Here is a 12,199-nt window from a genome sequence, read left to right on the forward strand (position 1 = left end):
AATCTGTTCTTTGAAGAATCTGTGATGCATAACTTAACATTGTATTTCTCTATTCTAAATGTTACTTTCAATCTTGTGTTTATTTGGATGCTATCTTGCAATCTTTAAAATAAATTTTATATTAAATTTGGATTTTCTGCAGATATCAAGAAATTATTGTCTTACAAATCATGTACCAAACAATAATTGGCCCTTGCTGTGTGCCAGATATATTCTAAATTCATTCTATATACAAACACAACAACTTGGTGAATATCATTAGTTTTATTTTATAAATAGCTGGTTCAGTGATGTAGTTACATTATCACACTCATGTTCTTAAGTATTTATAAGATTAACATTTACCAGAGAAACTGCTTTAACAAACTCTTTTACAATTAATTTACACAATAAGTCTATTGACCTGACTTTAAAACTTTCCTCTAATTCACAGATGAGAAATTTCAGTAAGAGAAAGGTCTTACAGAGATCCAAGGGTTTCTCCAAATCAGTGTGGATTCAAATCTTTTGATTCCATCATCCTTGCACTATGTTTTTTTACTGTTAAGGACTTGCTCAATATTATACTGTGTCAATCTTTGGAGAGACTATGTGCAAAGATAGTCTATGTTACACCAACATTTGAAGAAGTATAAGTCTTGGAAAACTTGATTTATTCCCATTACTATATTTATTTTATTTTTAGGTAATCAGATTTTGAAGTCATAATCTACCCAGATAGAAATTACTCATATTTAACTATTAAATGTAACATGTAGTATTTTTTTTAATGAGAGCTGGTAAGCACAGGTGAAAAGAAGCAAGGTTTATTAAATTCACAGAAGTAGAAGTTTCTGAATAGGCATGTTATGCTTTTTTTTCCAATCCATTTACCTCATTTATTTTTCTTTTTCTTTTTTTTCTCTTATTGAATTTTTTTTATTAGATATTTTATTTACACTTCAGATGGCATCCCTATCCCCATTCCCCCCACCCCCCTTAGGAAACCCATATCCCATGCCCCTTTTTCCTTTTTGCATTTATACATTTTTTAAAAAGAATGTTAATCATAGGCTTTATAAGTTTGGAATTGTTCAGTCAGAGGTGTAACCCACTGACCAACTTAGATACAACAACTATCTTTGACTGGCGGAGATACATGAATATCTGCCTCCCTGTCTCCCCCCTCTTTCTCTCTTTCATCACCTAGCTTCTTCTCTCCTTCTTCTTCTCCTCTTCTTACTCCTTTTCTTCCTCTCAGTACTCCTCCTACCTTAGCTCCTCCTACACATCACCCTTCCTGTTAAAATGAAACTTTTCTCTCAAAATACAATTAGAGCATAATTATGCCAATTTGTACCAGTGAGGTACAGGATAGTCCTAATACCCAGTCCGTCCTTTTGTTGACTAACCAGCTCCTCTGTCATCTATTCTAACTAGAACATTTAGTTCTGAACCTGGCTTTAGGATGAATGTCAGCTGACGACCATCCACTCAAATCTTTTCTCTTAAGGTCAATAGCTATTTGTTTTCAACCCCATCAGAAATCTAGAATGACTGAGTTAACTATAATTGTGGGAAGCACAAAGCATAGCTTCTAAAACTTAGCCAATTTATAGAGACCTCTGACCATCTGGACACTCGCTCTACTTCAAAACGTTGGAGCATCTGTTCTTCTGCCTTCTGGTCCAGGATCTTCTGACAGACCTTAGTGCTGCAGAATTATTAAGGGCTGATTACTCTGTCTAGGCAGATATAATCAGTCAACTATTCTGCAAGTGTGTCCTTTTCTGGACAGTAATTTGTCTGTAGAAGGAAAGTGGCAATTCTTGCCTAGTGGCTGTCTCACCACAACTGGAGTAACTCCAAGGATGCTCAATTTCTTCTTAGAATTTAACATAGGAAGCTGTCCGGAGCAGACAGGCCTCTAATGAAAATGAACATTAATACTAAAATGTTTGTCATGTCAATTCTAAGGATTTCTGATGTTTTGAAAGCCAGCTATCCATGTAAGGTAATCTGGACTGTTGCCTGTTAACTCCACTCAGCTATTTCTACATAAAACATAGAGAATACCCTTATAATAAACTCCAAGTCATGAATTTGCTATAGTCCCTTAACTCACAGGCTGACCATCTCAAATCAGTTAAAAAGAGTTAAAGAAGGACTGGGTCTAAGCTTTGTATTCCTAAATGTGTTATACTGGTACAATGTCTATGAGAGTAGCAATATTTGTCTCACTCTTATATCACTAAGAAGCTCATGCCAATGAAAACCTTAAAATTTGTAAACAAAGTAAATTGGTGCCATTTAAGAATTTATATCTTCATGTTGATATTAATTATACAGATTTCTACTAATAGGTTATGGCTATGCAATAAACCCTAGCTAATGCTCTCTATTCTGACAAAACCACTACTTTTCCCTAGAGAGACAGCCCAACATTTACCACTTTAGTCCCCTAGCCCAGGGAATAGGGGCGCTGACTCTTCATTAGCTTCTTCAAGCTGATTATGGGCGTTGAGATATTAGAAGAGGAGTTGGGGGGGAGAGCAAATTGACAATCCTCTGATGCTGTGTCTTCGCTGCCTCCAGATGGAATTCCCAGACCTCAGAGGTTTGAGCAGGTCTGCCCAGCTTGCTTGTTGAGTAGATACACCAAGGTTGATCATTCTGCAATATACAATTCTCAAAACAAATTTTAGTATCAGGATAGTTTCTTTTTTTTTAAAAGAGGGCTGACATTTTATTAAGATTGTTGGTTCTACTTGCTTTTCTATTTTTCCCCCTCTTTTATTGGATATAATATTTACATTTCAAATTTTATCCCCTTACCATATTTCCCCCACCACCCAGGAACCCCTTATCCCCTCCCCCCTCCTCCTGCTTCTATGAAGGTGTTTATCCACCTACCCCCAGCCCCCTCCCCACCCTCAGATTCCCCCCCCCCCTCAGTGCTCAGCCTTCAGGGTACCATTGACCTTGTCTCCCACCTATGTCCAACAAGGCCATCCTCCCCTACATATACAGCTGGAGTCATGTGTCTCTCTATATGTGCTCCTAGGCTGGTGGTTTAGACCCTGGGGAGCTCTGGCTGGTTGGTATTATTGCTCTCCTCACAGAGCCACCAGCCGTTCAGGTTCCTTCAATTTACTCTCTAGCTCCTCCAGTGGGAACCTTTGATCGGATTAATGGATAGCTGTGGGTATCTGTCTCTGGGTATGTCCGACTCTGGGAGACCTCTAAGGAGACAGCCTTATCAGGCTGCTGTCAGCTTTCCCATCCTGACATCCCTATCAGCGTCTATTTTTGGTGACTGCCCATGGAATGAATACCCAGACGGAATGGTCCTCCCTACAACCCCCCCTTCAGATTCTGACCCACACTTTGTCTCCATATTTGCTCCCTTGGGTATTTAGTTACTCCTTCTAAGAAAGACCTAGGCATCCTCACTTGTTCTTTCTTCTTCATGAGCTTCATGTCGTCTGGTAGTTGAATCTTTGTTGTTTCAAATTTTTGGACTAATCTCTGCTTATCAGTGAATAAATACCATGTGTGTTCTTTTGTGATTGGGTTACCTCACTCAGGATGATGGACACTGTCAACATGACAAAACGGCAACCAACAGATTGGGAAAAGATCATTACCTATCCTACATCCGATAGGGGGCTAATATCGAATATTTACAAAGAACTCAAGAAATTAGACACCAAACAACAAAATAACCCCATTAAAAAATGGGGTACAGAGCTAAACAAAGAATTCTCAACTGAGGAAACTCGAATGGCCGAGAAGCACCTTAAGAAATGTTCAACATCCTTAGTCATCAGGGAAATGCAAATCAAAACAACACTGAGATACCACCTCACACCAGTCAGAATGGCTAAGATCAAAAACTCAGGTGACAGTAGATGCTGGCGAGGATGTGAAGAAAGAGGAACACTCCTACATTGTTGGTGGGGTTGCAAGCAGGTACAACCACTTTGGAAGTCAGTCTGGCGGTTCCTCAGAAAATTGGACATAGCACTACCTGAGGACCCAGCTATACCACTTCTGGGCATATACCCAGAAAATGCCCCAACAAATAACAAAGACATATGCTCCACTATGTTCATAGCAGCCCTATTTATAATAGCCAGAAGCTGGAAAGAACCCAGATGCCCTTCAACAGAGGAATGGATACAAAAAATGTGGTACATTTACACAATGGAATATTACTCAGCTATTAAAAATAATGAATTCGAGAAATTCTTAGGTAAATGGATGGAACTAGAAAATATCATCCTGAGTGAGGCATGTTATGCTTTTAATCTCTCAGTTTAATGCTTATTTCAAATATAGAAGAATTGAAAACAAATGTAGGCTATCAGGTTGGCTCACTGCATAAAATGACCACCTCGATTGATGACCCGAATTCACACACACACACACACACACACACACACACACATTTAAATTGAAAAACATAAGGAAACAGAAAAATATAAGGAAAGAATTGACAAGTATCAGGTGCAAATTTTACATCTGCCTCAAGAAACAGAGTACAAATGTTTGAATTTCTGCTTTGGATAATGGCATAAAATTCCACTTCTTAGCCATAAAGAGGAGAGCAATAGTCACATAGAAGTATATGACCTGAAAAAGACAGGCTGTTCCTCTCTCTCTCTCTCTCTCTCTCTCTCTCTCTCTCTCTCTCTCTCTCTCTTTCTGTCTCCCTCTCCAAGCATCTTGCACATCATTGAAAAACAAAGTTTTCACAATGTAGTTTGAGATACTTCAATTCATTTTATCTCCTTACTGAGCATTTATTGAGCAACAGGAATTGTGTGAAAGATAAAATGTCCAAGTCTTCATATTACTCCAAAGTATTTCAATATAGTATAAACTCATGTGTTTCCCTTTCTAGAGATATTTTGGTACTTAAGTGTGACATGTATTTAAATTTAACATGAAAGTAGTAAAACCAAGGGTGTACATTTTTCTTCACCAGGTTTATAACATAGCACTTTTTAGAAAATATTGATCACAGAAAAATCTAACAATATGAATAGATAAAAGCAAGATTAGGAAAATGGATGTATAAGGAATAGCATTAGAAATAGCATATTAGAAAACTATGGGTATGTGGAGGGCCTTTGTAAAACATTAAGTACAGGGTGATGATAGGGAGTAAAAGGGGTGGCATTTTCTCAGTGTGCTATAATCATTCCTGTGATTGTCAAAGCTAGAGCCATTCTATAAATATTTATTTACTAATGAAAAAGATATGAGAATTAGATTGAAGATGGGAAGTGGTGACAGATGTTGCCCACTGAATATAGGCTTTCAGAAGTTGTAAATTATATGTGAAGATATATTTATCCATTCAGAAGTACTAAAAGGATTCATGCAAGGTAATAAAATGGTTAGTTGTATTAGAAAACGTTAACACTTATAATTCCAGTAGATTGACTAGGAAGCAAACTTTGTGTCATCAGAAGTCAGAGAGCATGTAAATCACACCATGTAAATTATATAGAGAAGTTATAAAATGAGAAAATTACAAATAGAAAAAATATTAAGGGACTGAAAATTGGGCAAGGACAAGGAAATTGGCTTCAGGAAGGAATCTGACATTAGGTTTGAACAAAGAAGTGATTTCAGGCAGGAATCTAAATCTTAGGCTAGAACAAAGAAGTAGGCTTTAGGCAGGAAAATAATTTGGGGCTAGGACAGGGAAGTAGGCTCAGATGTTTTGGTCATCCTGATAAGCCTTTAGAAACAGTGATCAAGGGAGTGATCATGGAACTTTGTTTATTGCTTTGCTTTTTTTTTTTTGACTATTTGTATTTATTGTCTTGCTTGTTCCTTGACTATGTGCAGCTATTGTATTGCTAGTTCCTCAACCTAGAACTGACCTTAATACATGCATGTAATTAAAATGGTATAAAAGAAGATTCAGAAAAAATTTAAAAAACAATTAACAAAACCAAAAACAAACAAACAAAAAAGGACATAAAAATGAGAAAAAACAGCAAACAAACAAAGAGAAGAGGCATCACAAATTTCATGGTCCAGATGTGTTGAATGGGTGTTATGATATATACTACTCTACTGTTGAGATTCTCACATAAAGTAGGAAAGCAGAGGCTAATTATGTATCAGTAAATTTTGTTACTAATACTGTGGCCATTGTTTTCATAAGAACAGACACTGTGAGTTTCAAGACCAGGATAAAAAGAAGAGTGATTCTTTAAATTTCCATAAACCAGTTCTCTTCAATGCAGGATTCTTTCTTTCCTTTTTTTAAGAATAATTTTTACCTTTTATGTGAATGCTTGTTTCATAAAGAAGGCAGAGAGTGTGTTGATTCCCCATGTTTTGGAATTGTAGATGGTTGTGAGCCAAAACATAAGTTCAGGACACTGAACCCAGGTATTCTGCAGCAAGAAAATGTGCTCTTAATCATTTAGCTGTATCTCCAGTCCAGTCGAGTCAATCTCCCAGTCTACTCTTAATGCTATTCCCTTTATGTTTTGTCTGTTTAGTCTGCTTCTTTAATTTCTTTTCTTTTACAAAGTGTGTGTGTGTGTGTGTGTGTATGAAAAAGACAGAGAGAGAGGGAGAGGGAGAGAGAGAGTACAATTGTGTGATTTATTATTTTCCTTTGAACCATGTAGATCATAAAGTCAATGCCAGATGATTAGGCAAGGTGACATTGACTTTTCCCACTGAGACACTTAACATCTGAACAACTCTTGTATACATATTTCTTCTGAAAGCTTGTTCCTAGTCTTTATCATTTGACAAACACCTCAAAATATTGAGTAAAATTTTAAGATGCTTCTGACTACATGAGACCTTAGAACCTTAGTAATGTAAACTTCAAATACCTGAACATAAATATTAACTTTCTAATTAACAGTGTATCTGTATGTCTGAGGTTCAATGGAAGGTTCAACTATTTTCTGAATTTTACATTATCTAAGCTTTGATACTTGAGACATATAAGTTAATGACTAATATAAAACAGCAATTTATTTATCTGAAAAGTTATAGCTCTTTCTTGATGCGTTTGAAGATAGTTTAAGAAAAAGGAAGGGTATAGGTATTAAAAACCAATGGTATCAGCATTCGTGAATTCAAATTCTTTCAGAAATAGTATGGCAGAGATTAGAATTGATTTATTTGTAGATACATGTAACCATTAAAACATTGTATCCAGATACTTAGTATTTATTGTATCATAGGACCAATACTAAAGATTTTACTGAATAAAATAATTCTGATCAAATTGATATTGCAATAGATAGTACACTAGAAAAGAATCAAACTTTTAAACTGAGAAATGTGGTAGAGAAGAAAAATAGAACTGATATGAGGTGGTAAAGGTAGTTGTGGCAATGTGGTGGATGTGCATGACATTAGCTTGAGAAGCCTATCAATGAAAGTACCATGGGTCAAGTGATATTTGAGCAGAAAAATAAGAAAGTCTTGGATATATAGAGAATGGGCAAAACATGGCCATATAGATAACAGTGCTAATCCTGAAAGCACTATTATCCATATGGCACTCAAGAAAAAAAGCAAGTAAGGGTAATTCAAGAAGAAACTGGGAAGATAGAAGATTATCTCTGGATTCTATTTTGAAGTGGATAGAATGAATTAAAATAATAAATTAAGAGTAGCCTCTTATGACCATAATTTTAAATATTATATGTGTAGTACAGGAAATTTGTCATGTGACTTCTATAAACTAATCAATGTGACAAGATACTTCTACTGTTATTATAATGACACAAATTTCATGGGAGTAATCAACTACTTTCTGACTCAGACTAAGGTTAACTCAGTAATATGAAACCCACATCTAACAATATTAGGGCTTAAACCTGTTATGGAGAAATCAAAGGTCCTAAGGAAAAGTTTACAATCATTGTCCTGCTAACTGGACATATTATTAAACCACTTAAATGGCTTATCATTATACTTATAGATTAGTACATTTCCCAACCATCATTAGCACAGGTTCTTTTTGCATTAGATGATGATTAATGTACAACCTGTCCATGCTCAGAGAATTGGAAACTGTGGAATGCTCAGCTCTAAATGAAACATCTAATTCAGATTCTTTTCTCTCCAAACTCAATAATCATTATGAAAGAGTGTGTGGAAAGACTGAAAAATCCAGAGTCTGTAGTTGAATGTAAATACTTACTTTTGAGGAGACAACAGAATGCTGTAGATAGGAACTCATTGTAGCTCTGTTAGCATCTATAAATTCAAACCAGGTAAAATATAACAATGGGTAGAAGAAATGTCTACAATTCCCATCTGCAAATGAAGAGTTATTGGAAAGTACCATCTGCCAGATGAAAAAAAAATTAGCCTGTATAAGGCTAATTATGGCTCAGGAGATTCCTACACAACTAAGTGTATGCAGACAGCACAAATATTATTTGACAAAACAAAAGAACATTAAATTGGGAGTGAAAGAGAGGGAGCTATAGGACTGAGAGGAGTTGGGGAGAGGGTGGGTCATTATGGAAATACATTGTATAAGATTCTCAAAGACAAATGTAAAATACAAAAAATAGAAATAACATAAAACATCTATATACGAGCACAAAAAACAAAATGAGGTGTAGAAAGATTAACAAGAAGGATAATAACCAAAAATGAGATGGGCATCACATCACTCTTGGATGACTGCCACTGTGTGTGTGTGTGGGGGGGTGTGCATATATAAATAATCTATTACAGCATAATAGATTACTCTAAGAAAAGGTTTTCTTACCAAGCTGTCTCTTAAGAGCACTCTTAAACTCATTATTCCTGAGGCTGTAGATGAGGGGGTTCAACATGGGGATCACCACTGTGTAAAACAAAGATGCCACCTTGTTCTGGTCTGTGGAGTAGCTTGACTTGGGCATCACATAAATGAAGGTAATGGTTCCATAGAACAGAGTGACTGCAGTGAGGTGGGAGGTGCAGGTGGAGAAGGCCTTGTGTCGACCCTCAGTGGAGCGCATCTTCAGGATGGTGATGAGGATGTAGGTGTAGGAGATGGCTATGACAAACACTGTGATAATAGTAACTGAGGCAGAAAAAATTGAGGTAACAACTACAGGGACACTGATATCTGAACAAGAAAGTTCCACCAAAGGAGCAAAATCACAGTAAAAGTGATTGATTCTGTTTGGTCCACAGAAGAGAAAAGTAAAAAAAGAAACTATTGCAAAGGAAGAATTAAGAAACCCCCCTATATAAGATCCCACAACCAACTGCACACAGGTTTGTGTGGACATTTTTGTGGAATAAAGCAGTGGGTTGCAGATTGCTACAAAGCGATCATAAGCCATGGTGGCCAGAAGGAAGCATTCAACTGTTCCAAAGAAAGCAGCTGAGCTAAACTGTATACAACATCCAGTGTAGGATATTGTGCTTTTCTCCACAAGGAAGTTGAAAAGCATATTGGGTGTGACAGAAGATGAGAAGCCTATGTCAATAGAGGCCAAGTGGCTGAGAAAAAAGTACATGGGGTGATGGAGCTGGGAAGAGACTCTGATGAGAAGGATGGTGCTGAGGTTGCCAGACACAGTCACTAGGTAGATGCACAGGATGATGGTGAAGGAGGATGACTCTAAGGACTAAGTCATGTGTTAATCCCAATAAAATGAACTCTGTCACTGCAGTGTGGTTGCCATCCTCCAGAAAAGCCATCGGGCAATGTAACTGTTACCAGATTAAGGCCGTGATGGAGACAGAACAGGAAGGTGTTTATAAATAGTTTACTTGATTTCATTGAACACATTCACAAAGAACACCAGAAGCTAATATATATTATTCAAAAAAATTGTGCCAAAAATGGTTATTTTACTCATTATTTTTACTGTTTATATATTTTTGTGAAATAAGACCTTCAAAATTGTTTAAGCAGAAATCTTAGAAATATGTGATAAATAATATTTACCTTTTATTTGAATATATTTATAATAATAACATGTAATTGTCATTAAAGCTGTAGATTTAAAATTATGAGACTTTGCCTGTTGAGATGGTTTTTCACATAAAGGTTTTCTCTATCAAATCTGACTCCTGACATCTAGAGTTAGATGGCTGGATCTCAGATGATGGGAGGTGAGAAACATCTGAGTGTTTTTCTTTGGTATGCACATATTTGGTATGTTTCCTGCACCATTTGCTTCACACAAATGAACAGATAAATATACTATACTATGAGTCTGAATAACATGTATTTGCTATAAGTTTAAAAAGAATTAAAATATAAAAACATAGAATTATTCAGAGAAGACTTAAGTCTTTGCTAAGATTTATTGGATGTTTTCTACATCACCAGAACAGGATTTTAAATTTGTACATATTTCTATTTTCCATCATCTATTAATATCTGTTACTGTTTTTATTTTGAAGTATAAATCACTTTTAAGTTAAGGAACACAATAAGAAGTAACAGAATTATGGGGCTTAAAAATGGTACAATGAGAAGGGAGACTCTTGGTTCTATAGAGGCTTGATGCCCCACCATAGGGGAATGCTAGGTTTGTGAGGTAGGAGTGGGTGGATGGGTAGGGTAGCACCATCATAGAAGCAGGTGTGGTAAGATAGCAGGTATTCTGAGGGAAAATGTGCAAAGGGGATCACATTTAAAATGTAAATAAATAAAATAACCAATAAAATTTTTAATTAAGAAATAAAAAGAGTATGTTTCAACTTGTAGGGAACATCACTTGCATAGTTTCGCATAGCAATTTGAAGTTTCAGTTCTGGGAAACCAATGCACTATGCTGATTTCAAAGGCACTAGTCATGCATGTGTTTTCATATATATGTACATTTAGAGGAGACTCAGACAAATTAAAATATCGTCTTCAAAAACAGAATTTTATATAAGCAAAAGGCAGATTCAGTCTATTATAGTTAGTACACTACAAATGAAAGGTGGCAATGCAGTTGAGAATACACACAAATAATAGATATATAGCATGGTAGCATTGCAACTCTCCACCAATTGATACATAGAGAGAGGCTCTGTTGGTTGCACTGATCACATGTCTACCATTTCTGCAAGTAAGGTACTTGAGTACATTTTTAAAAAATGATAAATTTTCTTGTTAGAACTGAGAAACTGAATAGAGATAACACTAAATAACATGCAACTTCCTATAGTAATCTCATTAAATATTTTAAATAATTCCAAGTAGATCATCACTCTTTAAAGTAATTTGAAATAATAAATGTACATGTCAAATTTGAATAATATTTAGCACATTATGATACACTTTTGGTCAAGAAACATTCCCTTTCTCAATGTCATAGATTGTCTAATTATTGTGTGATGGAATAAATTTACATAATTTTTAACAGAACACACCGCTCAATAAATATCCAAACTAAGAAATTAATAGTTTTAGAAGGTTCACCTAACAAGGGACAGATCTCTCTCATCCCCAAAATTCTATATTTACATTTTCATTTGTCCAGAGTGTTGCCTGTTATACTAGAATATTCAGTCTATAAACAAAGTAGGACTTTGTACATGAGATTCCCTAAATGTAAGCCACCAAAATGTTTTCAAACCTAGTGCATATTTAGCCTTTTGGATAAATGTTACATGTTTACACACTTGAAGGTCATGTTGGATTCTGGTCCTACCACTGGATGAATAAACAAAAAGTCTTTGAAAACTGACTTTTGTGCCTAATCATTTTGGACAATTTGCTTATGAAATATATGGAGATTCTATACAATTATTGTTTTGTTCTTTTACAGAATTCTTTGATTCCATGTGACTTGTTTCACTACCATAATTTATAAATCTAAAAACTTAATCTCAAAACTCACAAATCTCAAAACTTACCTCCTCAATCAAGAATTCATTGTGAAGTAATAAGCTTAAAGTTATTATAATTTTATACCTGCAGAGCTGTCTCCATTGTCATTGTTTGTCTCTGAAAATAAGTCCCAGCACAGGCACTGGATTCCAGTGTGGATTTAAAGCACCAGGGATCATTATCTTATTCCCAGTGAGTACTAAACAGTCCATTTTACACAACCATAACTAAGTTCAATGAGTTTGTCAACCTCAAGTAATCTTTGTTTTCCTCTTTAGGTGAAATGGTGTACATTTACTTTCTAATTATTGGAAGTACATTAAAACAAATTATCTTAGGTAAAATGGACTTTTTGTTTCTTTAATTCGTGTGTACTAATTTTTCTTT

The 12,199-nt window shown here is 35.6% G+C and overlaps 1 protein-coding gene across 1 annotated transcript; it reads right to left on the reverse strand.

Moving 5' to 3' along the window:
• Positions 1-2,942: 2,942 nt before the first annotated feature.
• Positions 2,943-11,845, reverse strand: LOC117717933 (olfactory receptor 5P67-like). Its single transcript, XM_076940431.1, is given in 3 exon segments — positions 2,943-6,398; positions 8,177-9,590; positions 9,592-11,845. Coding segments are annotated over 2 exon segments (945 nt in total). The 5' UTR covers positions 9,682-11,845; the 3' UTR covers positions 2,943-6,398; positions 8,177-8,735.
• Positions 11,846-12,199: the final 354 nt, after the last annotated feature.

The sequence above is a fragment of the Arvicanthis niloticus genome, chromosome 1 (assembly GCF_011762505.2).
Source record: "Arvicanthis niloticus isolate mArvNil1 chromosome 1, mArvNil1.pat.X, whole genome shotgun sequence".
Classification (NCBI taxonomy): domain Eukaryota; kingdom Metazoa; phylum Chordata; class Mammalia; order Rodentia; family Muridae; genus Arvicanthis; species Arvicanthis niloticus.